The sequence below is a fragment of the Narcine bancroftii genome, chromosome 4 (assembly GCF_036971445.1).
Source record: "Narcine bancroftii isolate sNarBan1 chromosome 4, sNarBan1.hap1, whole genome shotgun sequence".
In the NCBI taxonomy this organism is placed as follows: Eukaryota; Metazoa; Chordata; class Chondrichthyes; order Torpediniformes; family Narcinidae; genus Narcine; species Narcine bancroftii.
The window spans coordinates 266,857,549-266,879,178 of NC_091472.1; the positions used below are offsets into that span (position 1 = coordinate 266,857,549).

The window sequence follows — 21,630 nt, forward strand, 5'->3', positions numbered from 1 at the left end:
TGCGTATTATTCACTCCATCCACGAGTGCTAGTTTTTAAATTCAATTACAGTATATTGTTATGGGTTATATTATATTTTATATACAAATATGTTTTTAAAAGAGATAGATTGTGGGGGGTTTAGTGTAGGTCACTTCACAAACAGATACTTACACTTCACATCTCATTTAAAATGCAAGAGCTTTGCTGAAGCCAGACGTTCAGGCACCAGTGGCTTTGCAGAGACAATGGATCTGATTTCAAAAGCAGGTGTAAATAGAGAAGTCCAGGCTCAAGTGTTGATAAAGATCTTTCAAAGATTGGGTTTGGATCCTTGGGAGAAGTTGGTTTTTGCAAGCAGAGAGAGCAGAAAGAAAAAAAACAGGATTTCTCTTAGAGGAAGAGAGAAGCGAATTCTGCAGTAGCTTTTGAAGCTGCAACATGGCAAGCTGGCAGGTTTGTTGAAAACCCCATTTTGAAGACTGGTTATGAGTTCTGAGTTCAACCTGTTAAAAACCCTTGTAGTCCTTACAAGAGGAAATAGCTGGCTAGAGTGTTTCTCCTAAAATAAGGGAAACAAGAGGAACTCTGTGGAGATCTGGAAGAAGAGGTTATCATTTGGAAAACCCATGACGGGGCACATTTCTTCGGCAAGACACTGAAGTGACTGATTGGAGTAAATCAGTTTGTGTGTGACCAACGAGCAACAAATATCTCTCTGAAACCAACAAGAAATTTCCTGAGCTGTAACCATTTACCTTTAAGCACCAGAGCCTGGTGAAACTTCATAAATGTTAAATTCTGCGCATAGTATAACATAAGAATTGCCTGATACCGGGAACATGGAGAAGTGAATAATTGGACTATTAAAGCAAAGAACCTTCCTGAACATATACACATAACATACACGTGCGCTTAGAATTAGAAGGGGGTTAAGTTAATAGTAATAAGTTGAAGTTTGATCCTGTTTTTATATTTAAAAGAAAATTAAAAGCAACTTATGTTTATGTAGCCACTTGTCTTGGTGAATTTTGTATTGCTGCTAGGTTTTGAGGTTCTCTGGGCTGTAACAATATGATTTTATTGGACTGGAGTATTGAATTAAAAAAACAATCTTCAGCTCATGACCTTTGAATAATGTTTCACTTCTCTGCTTAATTTTGATAGCTCTTCTGTTACTTGCATTTGCTTGAGATGCCCATAAATTTAATTTCTATTTTTGCTTTTTGTTTTCTTTTTAAGTGGCTGATAGGATTATAAAGATAGCCAAACATCATATAGATTTTCAATCTGAGAAAGTACATGTGAAAGCTCAACCAATCACTTTGGATACAACACCACAATTTGAGGTAATTGCAAGGAATTCATCATTTAAGAATGGCATTATAATGTAAAATCCCAGATATCAAGGGAATTTGTGTGACAATTTAAGAGTTTAAGATCTCAAGATTCCTTTATTGTCATGTAGTGGCACAGAACATTGAAATTGCCTTCTGCCTACTGTAATAATTAGTGTTGCCCATAGCCCCTTACATTAAGAGAGGAAATGAAGTAAAAGTGAGTCCCTTTAGAGTTGCTGAGTGTTTGTGGATTCACCTCCAGGGCTCTCACAGCCTCTGCAGCTGCACAGACCTGTTTGATTCATTGGCAATCAAGCTCCAGATCCAACTCTTCAACATGATCAGGCAGCCTTCAGCACCTAAAGCCCTTTGGGAGTCCTCTTCCCCTCAGCATCATCTCAAATACTGCTTGTGATACCTAATTCCCATGATCCAGTGCTCAGCAGTCCGCAGACCATGTGGGTCCTCATTTGCAAGTTGCCCACAGCCTGAGTGGACCTCCCCGCTGCTGAACCCTTTGCTTGTCCACTGCCATGGTCACTGTCCTCTAGGATCATCATTTTTGGTTCTCCTTCTCGATGGGGGTAGTGGGGTGTTCTATCTGATTATGCTGCCCTACACCCGTTAGCTGGTTCCCGGAATCTACAGTCCCTTGAATCCATTGCCGAGCACTAGAGCTGCGGTTGCAGAATTTAAAACTGGTTCCTTTAATAAGCTGTTTAATGCTGTCAGCATTAGGACCGAGTGGATGAACCCCTCAGAACAGAGCTGTCTCTCTCCCCTCCCCAGGTCCACACCAGCAGCAATGCTGCTGTTACAGCAGCTCTGGCAGTACCAACAATATTTTTGAGCAGTTAGCATATATTCAGGCCATCTCCTAACAAACTGCAAGGGTGTCTTGCCTGGATAGCATGCAAAGTAAAGTTTTTACACTGTGTCTTAGCACATGTGATTAAAAACAATTAAATTTAAATCATGTCAGCTTTCTTCAAAGTTCAGAAGAACTTTCCCTTCTGGATCTTGTCAAATATCAGGTATGTGCCAGTACGATGTCTCAGGTGAAGTTTACTAGTTGTTGTGGACTGCATTCACAAGCAATTAATGTGTGAGAAGACTGCATCCACTGAACCAGGAACTTGTATCAGCCTCTCATATTATACAGGCTTGGCAGTGAAAGTAACGACACAGTAATGTGCACATCAGGAAAGGAATAAATTCTGGTTCAATCATTTGAATTTCTGCATTATTTGTGCTGGAATCTTCTCCCCAATTGAAAATGACTTCTACTGGTGTTAAGGATAGCTACTTTAACAGTCTATCTCTTACAACTTAATGCAGATTTTTTTTTAAAATCCTTTTAGATACATCTTGACATCTCCATGAAAATGGTCAGGATTTCTGATATCCCGGAAATCCTTCCAGAAGAACAGATGAGGGATAAATTGGAACTAAGCTTTTCAAAGCCTAGTTTAGGTGGAGGGGAAGTGGAGAATATTGAATACTCTCCCTCTTTTGGAACTGCTGTGGTCACGTTTGTAGAGAAAGGAAGTAAGTGAAATATTTTCATGTTTACGTGCCTGTAGCAATTGAAGTGGGATGGGCCTCAGGAACTTCAAGCTTCAACTACATAATGTTCACTATTCTAGAAATGTAGTAAAACCCCTGTTATCAGGAATTCAAACAACTGGCAGCCTCAAGCAACTGACAAAAAAAAAAATTAGGGAAGGTTTAAAAAAAAGTTTAAAATTGGCACACCCCGTGGTTACTTCACCAATCACGCAATAAGCAACCAGCAAATTCACTTATTCAGCTCAACTAATCTGCATGGGAGACAGACACCAGGGGTTTCACTGTACATGGGAATGGATGAAAGTTGCTGGCATATTTTTGTACTATGTCTCAATAGATGAAAAGTGACTTGTGTGATGAATCCAACCTTTGATCCAAATGTATGCTTAAAGTAAAAAGTACTGTAAGTTGTGAAGGGACAAAGGAATACAGATGGTTGAGTGAGTGTTCAAAGGTTTGACAAATGGAGTATAATGTGAGAAAATGTGAAATTGTCCATTTTAGTAGGATGTCAAAAATAAATATCATCTATAGGGGTAGAGATTCCTGTAGTTTAATTGCACCAGTGCATGATTTATAAAAGGCTAGTGTGCAGGTAGATAGCAGTCATAGAATGGAAACAGGTGTTTCGGCCCAACAATGACTGCTGCTGATCTGATCTCATTCCATGTGACCATTAGAAAGGCTAAAAGGATATTATTGAACATTGTAACTGAACTGAAAATAAAAGTAGGAATGTTATGTTTCAGTTATATATTGTCTTATGCGCTACATCTGGAATACTGCGCACAGAATGCTCTCCTAATTTAAAGGAAGATTATTGGTGCATTGGAAGCAGTTCAGAAAAGATGAAATAGAGTAAGATCTGGAATGATCTTCAATCACTAAACTTCAATCCCCTCAAAGGAGTGAGAGAGACCTACATTGAAACACGAGATCCTGACGGGTCTTGACATGGATGATGTGAATAGCATATTTTCTATTGTCAGAGAGCAAGTGGTTGCCCATTTAAGACTGAAATTGATTTTTTTTTTCTCTCAGAGGATTGAGCCTTTGGAATTTCTTCTTTAAAAAGACAACAGTAGCAAAATATTTCAATGTTGTTAAAGCAGATAGTTACTTGATAAACAAGTTTGCTGTGGATAGATGGGAATGCAGAATTGGTTTCACAAGCAGATCAGATGTAATCTTACTGTTAGAGCAGACCTTAGCGTCTGGGTGGAATGCTCTTAATGCATGTTTTCTTTCATAAATAGGAACAGTTTAAAAACTCCTTCAATTGCTCTTCGGCTATATGGTAAGATTACAGAATCAGGTTTATTGCCATGAACATGTATCAAGAAAATTGATATTTTTTGTTGCAGCAGCAGTACTGTGCATTACAGGTGCAAAAATTGCTACAAATTGCATTTCCTGAAATACACTATTTAAAAATAAATAGTTCTTCTTTGGCTTGGCTTCGCGGACGAAGATTTATGGAGGGGGTAAAAAGTCCACGTCAGCTGCAGGCTCGTTTGTGGCTGACAAGTCCGATGCAGGACAGGCAGACACGGTTGCAGCGGTTGCAGGGGAAAATTGGTGGGTTTTTGCAGGGTAAAATTGGTGGGTTGGGGTTGGGTGTTGGGTTTTTCCTCCTTTGCCTTTTGTCAGTGAGGTGTGCTCTGCGGTCTTCTTCAAAGGAGGTTGCTGCCCGCCAAACTGTGAGGCGCCAAGATGCACGGTTTGAGGCGATATCAGCCCACTGGCGGTGGTCAATGTGGCAGGCACCAAGAGATTTCTTTAGGCAGTCCTTGTACCTTTTCTTTGGTGTACCTCTGTCACGGTAGTTAATTTTTAAAAAAATGACCAGTTTCATCTTCAGCTCCACATTCTTGCTCTTTTTGGTCCTAAACCTTTCAGTATTGAATGCATTCAATAAGATGTATAAGGAGGAGAATTATGAGAACATGTTCCTATAAGTTCTATGGGTCTAATTCTAGATTTCTCCCCAGATGGACTGAAACACCCTTACTTGTTTATCATGTGAAGCCCTTTCCATATCTTATTTCTAAAAGATCACCTCCCCTTCTAAACTCCAGAGAGCATAGGCCCAAGTTGCATTATCCTACTTATTATCTGTAATTGCCTGCTAAGTTTTTGTTTCATTCCATGAGGATATACTGTCGCAATATTTCTCTATCTCACACCACTTAAATAATATTTGATTTTTATCCTCTTTCCAGTGCAATGGATAACCTTGCATTTACATTGTAGTAATTTTTCCAACTTTTTGCCCATTCCCTGTGTCTGTGTAACTAACTTCCCTGCCTTTCTTTGTATTGTTGGTAAACATCCAACAATGCAATCAGTAGCTTTATATAGATGATTGGTACAAACTGAAAATAGTTGAGCCCTCAACACTAAACTGTTTGGTGCTCCATTATAGTTTTCAGTTCTCCGTTATATTGAAAATAATCTAAATTTCTCCTCTATACCCAATCTCCTAACCATAGAATCATATCATAAAATGTTACTGCACAGAAACAGACCCCTTCGTCCTTCTAGTCTGTGCAGAACCATTTTTTTTGCCTAATTCCACTGACCTGCCCTCAGTGCATAGCTCTCCATACCTCTCCCATTCGTGTACCTGTCCAAATTCTTCTTAAATGCTAAAATTGAGACCTCATTCATCACTTCAGCTGTCAGTTTGTTCCTCACTCCAATCACTCTCTTTATGAAGTTCATAGAACATAGTTCCCTCTCATGTATCACCCTAAACCAGTGGTTTTCAAACTTTTTCTTTCCATTTACATACCATCTTAAGTAATCCCTTACAGAGCACTGATAGCATAGGGATTACTTAAGGTGGTATGTGAGTGGAAAGAAAAAGTTTGAAAACCACTGCCCTAAGATTTTCCCTTTTCATCCTTAACCTATGTCCATTGGTTTGCATCTCACCTACCCTCAGGGCAAAAACCCTATCTATAATTTATATTTACTCTGTCTATCCCCCTCATAATGTTAAATACCTCTATCAAATCTCCTCTCATTCTTCTACACTCCAGGGAATAAAGTCCTAACCTGTTTAACCTTTCCCTGCAACTCAGTTCCTGAAGTCTGAGCAACATCCAAGTAAATCTTTTTCTACACTCTTTCTATTGATATCTTTCCATAGTTAAGTGACCAAAACTGCACACAGTACTCCAAATTTGGCCTCACCAATGTCTTGTGCAACTTTAACATAACATCCCAACTCCTGGACTCAATACATTGGTTTATGAAGACCAATATGCCAAATGCTCTCTTTACAACCCGATCCACATGTGACACCACTTTCAGGGAATTGTTTATCTGTATTCCTAGAGCCCTACCGCCCTCCTCAGTGTCCTATCATTTACCGTGTATGTCCTTTCATGGTTTGTCTTTCCAAAATGCAACACCTCACACTTGACTGCATTAAATTCCATCTGCCATTTTTCAGCCTATTGCTTCCTGCTGGTCAAGATCCCTCTGTCTCGCTGTTCACAATACCTCTAATTGTTGCATAATCTGCAAATTTAATGATCCAGTTTATGACATTATCATCCAGATCATTGATAACGATAACAAACAACAATAATCCCAGCACCGATCCCTGAGGCACACAACTAGTCACAAGGCCTTCAGTGTGAGAAGTAATGATCCATCAATATTCTACGGCTTCTCCTATCCAACCATTGTCAAATTCAGTTTACTACTTTACCGTGAATACCTAGCATCTGAACCTTCCTAATTTACCTCCCTAGTGGGTAAAGATGACACTTTCCAAGTTCTAGTATTCCCCAATTTCAAAACGTGTCATCTTCAAAGAAACGCAAGCATTGATATTCTGAATTACTAACTTATTAATTCAATAAATCATACTTCATAGTTGCAGCTGTAAGTAGCTTTAATTCATTGATAAAAATGGATGAACATTTTGCATAACTTCGCATTGAGATTTTCCTAATGATGAGTAACAAAGCATACTGTATAATGATAACTATATTCAACTTTAAATAAATATAAAAAGAAATAAGATGAATTAAGACGAATTCAAAGAAAAGTATCTCGATCTTACATGTCTGTCATGATTCTTCAAAGAATGAAGTACAAACTCTCGGTCCACTCAGATATTACCAACATATGACGTCATAGTAACTATGTAACACTACAAACAATAATTTTCTTTAAAGCGATAGTCACAAAGTTAACTACAAATCAAAAACACTAGGTTTTAACCTTTATATTCTGGCCCCTAATTATTATAGTAGGCATTAACGACTAATATATAATTGCTATTACAGATACAAAAGTAAATATGGTAAGTATAAGATCAGAAATCAAAACTTTCGGCTTCTTGTAAAAGACAGATTTTAGTAATAGATCAATTTAAGTAACCAGTCTTGGTTTTAATCTGCCCTTGCCGAATGAAACCTTTCTTGTCCAGAACTGTATCCACAATTTTACCCAGCAACCAAGAATCTCTTGGTGCAGAATCATCCATGATAATTCTAATGTCTCCTCATACAAAATTGCGTTTAGCTTTAGACCATTTTTATCTTTCTTGTAATATTGAAATAAGTTCTTTAATCTATCTTTTCCAAAATAAATCCACAATAAACTGCACTTGTCTCCATCTGCATCTTACATAAATATCTTCTTTCTGAAATTGACCTGGAGGCATTAAAGGTTTAGATTTAAGAAGTAAGAGATTATTTGGTGCAAGTGCCTTGATGCCATTTGAATTAACAGAATTTTTTGTTATTGGACGACTATTTAAAATAGCTTCAATCTCATGCAATGCTGTCTGAAGATTGTCATCATTCAGTATTTGACTATTCAAAATAGAATTAAAAATGTTTTTGATTGAACTTATCATTCTTTCCCACACACCTCTATGATGTGATCCTGGGGGTGGGTTAAATATCCAACTAATTTTCTTTTGAAGTAATGCATCATGAATTTGATGTTGATTCCAATTTTGAATTACTTTTTATAATTTTTTTACTTGAACACACCTGGCGATAAAATGTCGAAGAACATTGATAAAAGACTCTGTATCAAGCGATGATGCTACATCAGTATGAATTGCTTCTGTAGTCAAACAAGGAAAAATAGTTCCATATCGTTTTCCAACACCTCTTTCTCGTTTTACTTGTAAAGGACCAAAATAATCAACTCCCATGTATGTAAATAGGGGTTTATTAGGTGAAACTCTGTCTCGTGGTAAATCTGCCATTTGTTGTTGTCCAGGTTTAGCATTTGTACGTTGACAATGAACACATTTTGATCAATATTGAAGCCATATCAGCTGGATTATCCACTGTTTTAACACATCTCCATTGATTAGCTTGTGTTGGAACCAAGGGGTTAAGTAATCATGGAAAATATGCCTATGTACTATTCATTATGTATTCATTAATCCATTACTATGTAACAATTTACTATTTACTTCAATTATACTGTTTAAGGGAAATATTATTGCAATTAAGTAACAGCCACAGTATGTAGAAAATTTGGCTGATTATAGTATGTGTAGAATTTGCTGACTCAAAATACAAAGAGAGAAAATACTTTCTTCCCCAAGGTTACACTAAAACAACAGAATGTTCTGGCCTTGGAGATTAAGACGGGAGGGCTACACCATAAAAATTGCAGAGCAGGAAATTGCTTGAGATAAATTTTAGGCAAGGAGCCTATCAAAGAAAGCCAACTTTTGTTCAGTGTAACAATGTTGATCTATATAAACAGAAGAGACTGGACAGTAGGGGTCGGTCTTGGGGAATAGCTCACCGAGAAAGTGATCTATGAACTAACGACTGAACCAGAGCTCTGTTAAGCTTTATTCTTGTGCTATGTAATAAACTGATTGTGAAACCGAATACCTTCTCCTATCACTTCATTCATCGAGCACGCTGGACTCAGACGACACGTAGACCAAATTGAGGGTAGGGTAAAGCCAGAGTCCGACACTTGCAAAACCTTCTCAATCTCATTAATTCTGTTAATCACAAAGGTACGAAACCTCATGGTTTTTTTTTTTACTAATGTATTTAAGCACTGATGTCCTATTCGACCAAAACATAAAATCTGCTCACTCCATCTGTAATTTTTTTCTTAACTCAGTGACCATTTTGATCTCCATAGTAGCAGCAGTCAATTCCATACAAGGTATGGTGACTGGCTTTAATGGAGCCACTCTGGCTTTTCCCATTACAAATCTACAATGTACTTGCTCTTGGTTATTTCTCAGTACTAAATAACTGACAGTACCAAAACCACCTTCGCTTGCGTCAGCAAAATGGTGTAACTGAGCAAATGTGGCAATTCCAAAGTCTGTAGGTTTAAAACATCTGTTGACTTCAGAATTTTAACCTTTCAAGACTCTCAATCCAATTCATCCTATCTTGTGCGATTAAAATCTGGTATAGTTTCATCCCATCTAAATGTTCTTCTGCACAATTCTTGTTGGATTTTCTTGGCTATTAATACTACTGGTGCCATTATTCCCAAAGAGCTACATTGAGCTTACGATCAAAAAAATACCCCTTCTTGTCAAAGGTCGTTCTTTCAAAACAATTTTGAATTTGAAAACATCAATTTGAACACACCGTTCCACTTCTAGAATTCTTTCGACAAATAGAACGTCACAATTCAAGTCGAGATGCTTTATCTCCTTTGTGCTTTTTGCCTCAGGAATAACAGCCAACACTTCTCGACTGTTGGTAATCCATTTTGTCAGGAAGAAACCTCCTTCATTACAGATTTCTTTTAACTCATGATAAAGATTTATTGCTTCTTTTTCTGAAACCACTGAAGTGAGACAATCATCAACATAGAAATTATTTCTGATGATGTTTGTCGTTTAGAACTAAATTGCTCTTCATATCTTCAGCACATTTCCTGAGAGCAAAATTTGCACAACTCGGTGACGAAGTTGTTCCAAATAAATGAACCAGCATTCTGTATTCAATCATATCTCTACTGTAATCACCATTAGGTCACCATAATAATCATTTTTTTAAAAATCACGATCTTCTGATGGTACTTTCACTTGATGAAAAATCACTTCAATATCTGCATCAATTACATTAGATTCTTTTACAAAATCTTATCAGAACACCTATTCAAGTACTGGTTAAGTCTGGACCTTGTAAAAGTTGAGAATTCAATGAAACTCCTTGAAATGATGCTCCACAATCAACTACTACACGTAGTTTTTCCTTTTGTGGATGTGTAACTCCATGATGAGGTAAAAACCTTTTTCTACCATCTTTGTGTTCCAAGATATCTTCTGATACCTTTTTCACATAACCCTTGGTTATCATATCTGACATGATGTTGGTATATTCTAAATGAAAGGATGGATTTCTTTTGAATTTTCTCTTCAAATTCAGCATACACTGTTCTGCGATTAATTTATTATCTGGCATACAAATTTCTCTTTCCTTCAAAGGTAATACTATACAGTAATGTCTATCCAGATGTTTCACAGAATTTGAATCTAAATCCAGAAACTGCTTGTCCTCCTTCGAAGATTCTTGAATATCTTTGAGAAATTCAGGGAAATCAATTTTAAACTGTTGTTCCCATAGATCATTAAGTTCGACAACTGAAATTCTGTCGACATTTACATTCAACGACTCCTGATCATTATTCATTTTTCCTCGTTAATGGTCCAAGCAATGTTCCCACGGCATAAGGTCCATCATTTTGACTCCTTATTACTTCTGAAGGTTTGAGAGCCTTTGGTACATCTTATCCAAATAACATCTTGATTTTTGCATCAGTCTTGGGTAAGCAAACATCTTTTAGATGATACCTCTATTGATATCATCCTTGATAAGGAATATTCTCTTTATTCACAGGCATGGTCTTCTGAGTGTATACACTTGGAAGATCACAAAAATAATTGCTATTCAATCCAGCAATCTGTAATCCTGAAACTATATTAGTTTCAATGTTCCTTTCATCATTCATTGTCTTCAACAAGATTTGTGATCTTTTACCATGAAAATTACAAAATGATGCGGTAATTCCTGGATCAAGAAGTGCATAGGCCTTTATTATGAAGCTTCCCTTTTTAGCTTTAACCTGTGCAGGAACTATAGAGAGAGCTTTGTCACCGGCCCAAGTAAGACTGTTTATCTGAACTGAAGTTGTAGCATTCTCTTTGACTGTGTCTTTAGTCTTGGATTCAGATTGTTTGATTTCCTTCTCAACTTTATTTTGTTGAAGTACCTTGGGATGCTTTAAACTGCATATATCACAACTGAGTTGCTTATTACAAGTTTTGCTGATGTGACCTTCACACAAACAACCAAAACATATTCCATTCTTCTTTTAAAAAGTTAATTTCTCATCATATGATTTTTTTTCTCCAATTGCAAACATTTTTCTAAAGCTTGTGTATCTTTGTAATACAAACAGCTTTCCTAAACTATCTGATCTTTTTCCTTTGTTTCCTTGTTCTTTCTTGTGCTTGTATCTGGCACAGCAGTACAAAGGTACTTCCCTTTGGTTTCTGTTGAGAAGATGATTTAGACTTCTTTACATCTTTAGGAACTATTGAGGTATCCTTAATATTTCCAATTGCTGGTATGGTGTAAACATAAACACGCCATTGCAAAAATTGTACAACATCCTCAAAAGTGGCGTCCCTTCTGGAAACCATCCTAAACTCAGCATCTTTGTTTCTCCATAATTCCATCAGCTTATAAGGTAATTTATTGACAATAATCAACAAATCAGCAAGCAAATTCAACTCTTGCAAATATACACTACTTTCTCTTATGTTACAACATCCTCTCAGAAAGAGTCCATATGCTTGTAAAGCCTTTGCATCCTCTGATTTTGTTGCCGGCCAAGAAAGAATCTTGTCTATGTTGCGATGTTATGTTCATCGCCTTCGTGAAGATGCAATAATTCTTTTTCCCTTTTAAAACCTTGGTCTGGATCCATATATTGGCAACTTTTTGACTAACACCTTCACCGGTCCTCCAGTCTACTGCTCCAGGTAATACAGACGATCTGTGACGTTTCTAGTATTACTTTCAATGTGATGTTCCAAGGATTTCATGAACGCCAGATATTGCAATGGATCTCCATTTAAAAATTGGAATTTCCTTCTTGGGTAAACCATATGAAACTTGTTGCTGCGCTAACAGCAGAAATTTAATTTTGTTTTGCTTTTAGTAATAATGTATTGTTTTGTCTTCCATGGCTTGTGACTGGTTGTCTTGTTATGAAAGGAGCATAAGGAACTTGAACTGGTGCCATCGGTGTAGGACCTTGAGTCGTAACTGATGGCATTAAAGGGGATCCTTGGTATGTAAGTGATGGCATTGGTGGAGATCCTTGACTTGTTGCTGGTTCTTCAGCAATACAAAGAGACATAAATTGTTGAGTATGATCAACTCACATGGTTGAACCTGGTTGAAATGCTCTCCTTTCAGGAAGATTCATAAATTGTGTGCTCAGAAAAGATAGAAAGTCGCTGGCCCTTTCACAGGGTTAATCATTGATATGCAAGCACTAGCAGAGCCACTCCTGGCTCCTTGCTTGAGTATACTTATTTTTTGCGGCTGCGATACCTGTTGATCTGCTGGAATGTTAGGTGCAAGCACTTTGAGTGATAGATCTTGCAGAAGCCTGAGATAATGCTTTTACTTTGGCCATCTTCAATGCATATTGTTCCTCTAGATCTAGTTTTTTTTTCTTTTCTCTCTTCAGTAATCTTTTTTGTTCTTCTTGCCTTAGTTGCTGATTCTTCATTTCAGCTTCTTTATCTTCTAGAGCAGGTCCTTTCTCCAACCACTCGTGTTGTGTCTCGATAGTAGTCAAGTCTGCTTGTGCCTTTACATGCATAGCTAATATGCTTGAAGCGCACGAAACTGTACTTGCTCTAGATGCCTGTGAAGACTTTGAAGATCTTTCTACGCTCATAACCCTGGAAATACTATCATCAGGATTCACATCTGAACATTCAGATACTGCTGATTGAGTTTTTATCTTCAGCATTTCACTTGATATAGCACCAGTGGGGCCTTGCAATGTACATTCATCTGTTTCAGTTCCACTAACCTTTAAACCAGCTAATGAGCTCTGCAGTGCCTTATCTGATTTGTCTTCTTGCTTGGTAGTTGAAGCCGCTTTTTCACTGGTGGCTGGCTCCAATCTCCTGCCAAGCATTGTCAGTCTGCCATGCTGCCCCAACTCACAACCAACGGCTCTTTGAGAGGAGCTGTTTGCTTGATGTCTTTAGCCCGACAAGACTTCTTCTCCATCTTGAATTCTTCACACTGCAGCCTGTCTTCTCCTGGCTTAACCTGGTTGTTCAGAACTGTAAAAAAATTTGTATCTTGCATGATCCCTTTAAGAGGATTTATCTGCCTGAATTCTCTGTGTTCTGCACACAGCCTCTTATCAATTGTTTACAATAACAAATTCTGCTAACCAATAGCTCTTGTCTCTTTCTAAGGTTACAGGTGTCTGCAGTCAGACAGATAAATTCTCATAGAGGCTTCTGGAATCTTTTCACAGACAACTAAACTTCTTTAAAGCTTAAATGTTTTTATCAAATTGAGTTCCTTCAGACAAATTACGAACCTTTCTTCCAAACAAAGTTCACAACTGTAACTTTTCTTTGAATAAGAATATACACAACACTTTCCAAGTTCTAGTATTTCCCAAATTCAAAGAATGTAATTTTCAAAGAAACATAAGCATCGATATTCCAAATTACTATCTTATTAATTCAATAAATCAAACTTCATAGTTGCAGCTGTAAGTAGCTTTAATGCATTGATAAAAATGGATAAATATTTTGCATAACTTCACATTGAGATTTTCATAATGATGAGTTACAAAGCGTACTGTATAATGATAATGATATTCATGTTTAAACAAATAGAAAAAGAAATAAAATTAAATAAGACAAAATTAGATTAAGATGAACTAAGATGATTAAGATGAAATATGATGAATTCAAAGAAAAGTATCTTAAGCTTGCATCTCTGTTATAAATCTTCAAAGAATGAAATACAAACTCTCAGTCCGCTCGGATATTACGACATATCACATCATAATATATGGTAACACTACAAACAATAATTTTCCTTAAAGGGATAGTCACAAAGTTAACTACAAACCAAAAACACAAGGCTTTAACCTTTACAATGGAACCTTTCTAAATTTCATGTAGACAAACATCCAGAGCCTTTCCTTTGTTAAATTTTCTGGTAACCTTGAAAAACATTGGTTAAACATGACCTACAATGCACAAAGCCATGTTGACCATCCCTAATCAGTTTCTGGCTATCCAGATAATTGTTTATCCAATCACTTGAAACACCTTTCAATAATTTAACAACTACTGACATCAGGCTCACCAGCCTATAATGTCCTGGGTTACTTTTGGAGCCATTTTTTTAAACAACTGAACAACGTGAGCTACCATCCAATCATCTGTCATGTGCACTAGCCTCTCTCAAGGTCTGAGGGAATATCTTATCTCCCCTAGGGATTTATCCACCCTTATTTGCTTTCAGATAGCAAGCACTTCCTCCTCTTTAATCTGTATAGGTTCCATGACCTCGTTGCTTATTTCAAGATTCATTTTATTGTCATTGTAATAAAACAGTGACATATTGCATGAAATTGCATTTGCCTGCTGTAAGGCAGACCATTTCACCAGTGCTAAAAATTGCCTGATGCATATCCTTACGGTCGGAGAAAGAGGAGCAAAAGAGAGTCATCAATAGTCTATAGATTCACGTCCAGAGCCTCCACAGCCACACAGAGTCCATTTGAAACCATTGGCAACCCAAGCACCAGATACGAACCTCTGACGTGGTCAAGAATCTTTTGGCATCCCCATTCTGATACCTGGTACCCTTTCAGCCAGTTTTGAGCCAGTATCCAGCAGTTCGCAGCCTGGTGAGAGTCTCCCGACAGCAGTCTCCAATAGCCTACACCCTCCATGAGTTCCTCGGCTTAAGTTGTCAGCAGACCACCTTATACATGGGTATTTCAGCCATAGGTCACCTTTGCTAATCTGTCATCATGGTCACAGTCCAGTAAATTGTCTCCTCTGCTTCTGCTTCTCAGAAGGAGGATGGTCTTCCCATTTTCTGGCGCCCTGTGCTGGTCCTCCGCTTCCCCGGAGTCTGCAACCCCTCGTGGCTGCTGCTGATCATAGGCACCGCCATCTTGGGCGCAGATCCCGGGGTCGCGGGATTTTAAATAAAACTGCTTTTGGCTCCTTTAACAGGTTGTTCAAAGCCGACACAGAGCTACACAAGAGAAACTTGTCCGTGAACTACTCTTTGCAGATGATGCCGCTTTAGTTGCCCATTCAGAGCCAGCTCTTCAGCGCTTGATGTCCTGCTTTGCGGAAACTGCCAAAATGTTTGGCCTGGAAGTCAGCCTGAAGAAAACTGAGGTCCTCCATCAGTCAGCTCCCCACCATGACTACCAGCCCCCCCACATCTCCATCGGGCACACAAAACTCAAAACGGTCAACCAGTTTACCTATCTCGGCTGCACCATTTCATCAGATGCAAGGATCGACAATGAGATAGACAACAGACTCGCCAAGGCAAATAGCGCCTTTGGAAGACTACACAAAAGAGTCTGGAAAAACAACCAACTGAAAAACCTCACAAAGATAAGCGTATACAGAGCTGTTGTCATACCCACACTCCTGTTCGGCTCCGAATCATGGGTCCTCTACCGGCATCACCTACGGCTCCTAGAACGCTTCCACCAGCGTTGTCTCCGCTCCATCCTCAACATCCATTGGAGCGCTTACACCCCTAACGTCGAAGTACTCGAGATGGCAGAGGTCGACAGCATCGAGTCCACGCTGCTGAAGATCCAGCTGCGCTGGATGGGTCACGTCTCCAGAATGGAGGACCATCGCCTTCCCAAGATCGTGTTATATGGCGAGCTCTCCACTGGCCACCGTGACAGAGGTGCACCAAAGAAAAGGTACAAGGACTGCCTAAAGAAATCTCTTGGTGCCTGCCACATTGACCACCGCCAGTGGGCTGATAACGCCTCAAACCGTGCATCTTGGCGCCTCACAGTTTGGCGGGCAGCAACCTCCTTTGAAGAAGACCGCAGAGCCCACCTCACTGACAAAAGGCAAAGGAGGAAAAACCCAACACCCAACCCCAACCAACCAATTTTCCCTTGCAACTGCTGCAATCGTGTCTGCCTGTCCCGCATCGGACTTGTCAGCCACAAACGAGCCTGCAGCTGACGTGGACTTTTTATCCCCTCCATAAATCTTCGTCCGCGAAGCCAAGCCAAAGAAAGAAACACAGAGCTGATAGCAGGTGACTGGGCGTTGGACCCCATGGGAGCACTGTATCTCTGCCCCTCGCACCCCACAGGTCCACACCAGCGGCAGGGCTGTCATTTTCAACATTCCTTACTTTCCATGATTTCCAGTTTCCTGAGTGAATAATGATGGGGGAAAAAAATCATTTAAGATCTCCCCCATCTTTTTTGATTCCATACAACGCTGACCACTCTGATTTTCAAGTGACCAATTTTGTCCCTTAATATCCATTTGCTCTTAATATACCTTCACATTTTCTGCCAAAGCAACCTCATGTTATACACCTCTCTCTTCTTGTGAACCAGATCCCCAATATTCCTCAAAAACCAAGGTTCCCTATGCCTGCTAACCTTGCCTTTGATCCTGACAGGAACATACAAACTCTGTCCTCTCAGAATTTCATCTTCTGAAGGTCTTCCACTTATCTTGCACATCTTTGCCTGAAAACAACTTATCCCAATCCATGATTTCTAGATCATTTCTCATAACCTCAAAATGGCCTTTCTCCAATGTAGAATCTCAACCCAAAGCCCAGATACTTCTATGGTCTGTCTTGTCTCATTCGCTAATATGAGACCCTGTATTGCACTATCTAATTGATTTCTAAAACTTGCCTGAATATATTTGACAAACATCAAGCCATCCAGACATTTTATAGTATTGGGAATCCCAGACAATTTGTGGAAAATTAAAATCTACTATCACAACCTTGTGTTTCCTGCAGCTGTTTGCTATCTCTTTACAGATTTGCACCTCAAATTCTCATTGACTGTTGGGCAGTCTATAATACACCATGAGTGTGGTTATACCTTTTCTGTTCCTCAGCTCCACCCATATTAGTCTCAATAGATGAGCCCTCTGGTCTGAGCACAGATGTGATATTTTCCCTTATCCGCAATGCCACTCCACCTACTTTCATTCCTCCCACCCCCCACAATTATATTATATCGCGTCTAAAGCAATGGAAGCCCGGAAAATTAAGATGCTAATCCTATCCCTCCTGCAACCAAATTTCACTAATGGCCACAATGTCATAATTCCATGTGCCAATCCACGCTCTAAGCTCCTCTGCCTTTCCTACAATACTCCTTACATTGAAATAGGGGCACCCGAGAACCTTTCCACCACGTACAATCTGTTGACTTATAATGGTGCATGTAATTTTCACCTAATTTTTCCTTCCTCCACTCCTCTGTCTGTTCTGGCACTCAGGTTCCCATCCCTTGCAAATCTAGTTTAAACCCACCAGAACATTAGCAAACCTGGTTGGCACATTACCCTCAATACACAAGCCTTGACCTTGTGGAGTAACTTTTCCTTGTGTGGCATTTTATGATGCCTCACAGACTAGCAACCTAGCTTGATTCTGATCTCTAACGTGGTTTGGGTAAATATTTCATTAGAATTAGTTTTATTGTCATTTGTATGAAGAACTTGTGGAAAGTTACAATGCAATCAATGGTTGGTTGGAATTGAAGACCGAGTGGATCAGACTTGCTGCATGAGCTCTGTGGATGTGTCTTGGAGATGAAAGTTAACTGTTACTCTCTCCAGAGATAGTGCCTGACCAACTGAGTATTTCCAGCATTGTCTACTTTGACTGGTGAGATAAAAACTGAATTAATGTTTCATGCTGCTGAACTTGCATCCGAAGTAGACGTGTGTTTATGGCAGCACTAACACTCCATGCAGGCGATGAAAAAAATACTCAGTCTGTAAATTTTACTTTGCAGTTGCTCAGCATGTTGCAAAACAGAAGAATTACTTCCTCGAAATAAATGGAGTAACATATCAGCTGACAGTTGAACCTGTAATCGTTAGTGACTTGGAGAAATTTCAGGTGAGAATATTACACTGTGCTTTGTGAGAAGAGCTCACTCAAAGTTGCCGTGTAATTCATGGTTAATTGGAATGGTGGATTTGCTGAATCTGGATATCTCATGATGCATCCCATTGGTTAGCTCTTCCAGCTTGATATATTACAGAATGTAGCTTTCTCGAAGCACTGACAACCAGGGAAGTAGACATCTAGGCCAATAGTGAATGACAAGATCAAGAGATTGCAGGAGTGAGAAAGAAGCAAATAAAGAAGGTGGTGAATCAGAGAAAAACTGTAATGAAAGAACTATAGTGAGGTAAAATAAAATGGATAGGGAGAAAAGAGTGAGAACAAAAATTTAAAAATTATGAATAATAAAATTTTACTTATATAAGTTAGGAAAGTTTATGAGTACAATTGTTGATATTCCAGAAACTGATGAGCACTGAATATACTTTTAGTTGCCATTACCTGTGAATTTAATAGGCCATTATTAATATTATTATTAATTATTAATCCACCAAGTTCTCAAACAAAATGGAGAGAGTGGTTAAGTGTTTTCTGGTGTCTGACTAAAGGAAACATGAGAATAAAGTAAACCAAGCAACAATTTTTAGAAATGTGTATTTCCAGATATCTCAAAATTTGCTGAGCAATTTATGACAAGTTTGTTAATTTTTAAATGAGCCTTTCTTTTTCATTTCAGCAGAAAATCTGGTTGAAACTTAACCTTTGCTTTACTATGTTCCTCAATTCAAGTCATCGTTATGAAAACTGATAATAACATGGTATAGGAAACAGATTCATTTCAGTGAGATGAAGTTTGGTGTATTTGGCTCTACCTGACCCTCTTCACCTTTATCCTGTACAAAATAATCTAAAGCAAACTGATGATTCTGTATATCTGACTAAGTGCAAATGACTTTAATGAAAGAAAAACATCTGCATGTTCATTAAAAAAATACACTGGATCTACTTCTTGTCATTTGCATCACATTTACTGAACTGCAATTGTCATAGACTAATTCTTGCCACTGATTGGTCAGTTTTTAAAATCATTAACTTTTCTTCAGTTTTATTCATCTTTTTTCAGAAAACATTTTAAATTTAGTTAATAAAATTTTCATGGCAGTTGTGTCAACAAAAGTACAACATTGTAAAAATTAATTTACAAGAAAACTAGGAATGTTTGATCTGTATGTTTCTCAAGCTTGTGCTACGTGTTTGCCATGAAATTATTTCTGAAAGAGCTTAGTAATGCTTTAGATCCAGAGTAATTTAGAAGTAATAAAAGTTGTTTTTCCCTTCCCTACATCTGCTATTGCAAAATATTACAAAAATCCCTTGGCACCTATGGCAGTGGTAACAATCATTCCATCCTACCATCCTATGATTAAAAACATAACAGTACTTCCTGTTCGATTAATATGATGTAGCAATGTATTTACTCATTATGTTACAGAGAAGGGATTTTTTTTTTAGGACATAGAACAGTACAGCACAGTTCAAGCCCTTCGGCCCACAATGTTGTGCCGACCATTAGACTCTGTCTCCCACATCACCCTCCACTTTTAATTCCTCCATATGCTTGTCTACAGCTCTCTTGAAGTTCACCAATGTACCTGCCTCCATCACTGATCCAGGTAGTGTATTTCACGCACCAACCCCTCTCTGGATAAAAAAAATCCTTCCTCTAATATCTCCCAACTCATTACCTTAAAGCCATGCTTTCTTGTACTGAGCAGTGGTGCCCTAGGAAGGAGACACTGGGTTTCCACTCTTATCTATTCCTCAATATCTTGTATACCTCAATCATGTCTCCTTTCATCCTCTTTCTCTCCAAAGAGTAAAGCCGTCGCTCCCTTAATCTCTGCTGATAATGCATACATTCTAAACCAGGTATCATCCTGGTAAATCTCCTCTGCATCCTTTCCAATGCTTTTCCTTCTTCTATAATCCTCCACACTATCCACAGCACCACCAACCTTTGTGACATCTACAAACTTGCCAACACACGCTTCTACCCCCCTCATCCAAATCATTAATAAAATCACCAAAGTAGAGGTCCAAGAACTCCTCCTTGAGGGACACCACAACTTCCAATCCAAATGTACTCCCTCCACCACAACTCTCTGCTTTCTATAGGCAAGCCAATTCCAAATCCACATGGTCAAGCTTCCCTGGATCGCATGCCTTCTGACTTTCTGAATAAGCCTACTATATGGAACCTTGTCAAATGCCTTATTAAAATCCATGTAGACCACATCCACTGGACTACCCTCATCAATATGTTTGGTCACCTTAAATAACTCTTACCAGGTTTGTGAGACATGATCTGCCCTTCACAAAGACATGCTGACTGCCCCTGATCAAACAACACTTGCTTACCACAGGTGTACAGCTCACTGGTTAAGTTTTGTAAGATTATTATTATGCTAGAACAATGCATTTACTCATTATGTAACTAAGAGGGAAATTTAACTGAAATTATCATTGTAAAACTACAGGGTTGATTTGCAATCTAGATTTTGTGGATATAACTGTTGCTCTCTATTTTTTTAATACTTTCAGATATTTAATGGAATTTGCAAGAAAACTGTGCTGCTATCAGACATAAAGAGCTCAATGGAGGAAGAAGAATTAAAGGATAAACTTATGATCCATTTTCAGAAACCAAGCAAGCAGGGTGGTGAAGTTGAGCATATAACATATGTTCCAAAAGACAAACATCTCTTGGTGTACTTTAAAGAGGACTCTGCAGAAAAGTAATATTCTGATTTTCAACAGTTACACTGGGGTCTTTTGAAGTACATATTTATTTTCTACCATTACTGTTTTTTTTTTGCTATTTGTGTTTCTTTTTGCCTTTTGTAAGACACTTTCTTAAAGTCCATTGGGTAGCCTTTAGATGTAGATGTCGATGTAGTTGTATAACGCATTTAGGCATTATATATAGGTTGGCAGGACGTCATGGGCTGAAGGGCATGAATGTTGCATTTCAGTATTTAAAGTACACTCGAATGTTGTTTAATTTGTTACATATGACATAAATAATTTAATAATGTCATGTAATATTAACCAAACTAGTCAATTCACAATTGAAAATGATTAAAAGGAAATGTGTAAAAATTGTTCCTTAAACTAATAAATGACCTACTCAAACATTGGCTAATAAAAAAAATAGCATTTTTAAATTTGATTTAATTCAGAATTGCGGTGATTGAATTGTTAAAATATTTTGTTTATTTTCTTTTTCAGCTTGTGAGTTTTACATAAACTTTATTTAACAAAAGTGGAAGCTGCCTAACCTTCCGTACATCAAACTCCGGCCTTGTCTCAGAATTCAATTAAAATGATCCTATTTGATTGGAGGCCAAAAATATATTTCTTACAACATTCATTAGCAAGTGCATTCAAAATGATTGCATTCAAAGAATATTCTTGATCAACATTGGTTTTTTAGTTTGATAAATGATGATTAGAAGTGAATTTTATTTAGTTGTCTGCAAATAGACTAACAGGTTATATTTACCATTTATACAGCCATGTAAACAGCATAATTACAGTGAAAGGAAGAT

At 38.1% G+C, this 21,630-nt stretch overlaps 1 protein-coding gene across 8 annotated transcripts in view; it reads left to right on the forward strand.

Moving 5' to 3' along the window:
• LOC138761939 (N-myc-interactor-like) overlaps positions 1–21,214 on the forward strand; it is a 48,242-nt gene extending 27,028 nt beyond the window's left edge. For all 8 annotated transcript variants that reach the window (XM_069934953.1, XM_069934951.1, XM_069934955.1 and 5 more), the window contains 4 exons: positions 1,222–1,328; positions 2,681–2,867; positions 17,967–18,073; positions 20,624–21,214. In XM_069934953.1, the coding sequence (XP_069791054.1) occupies positions 1,222–1,328; positions 2,681–2,867; positions 17,967–18,073; positions 20,624–20,821 (599 nt within the window). In that variant the 3' untranslated portion in view covers positions 20,822–21,214. The remainder of the gene's footprint in view (positions 1–1,221; positions 1,329–2,680; positions 2,868–17,966; positions 18,074–20,623) is intronic.
• Positions 21,215–21,630: the final 416 nt, after the last annotated feature.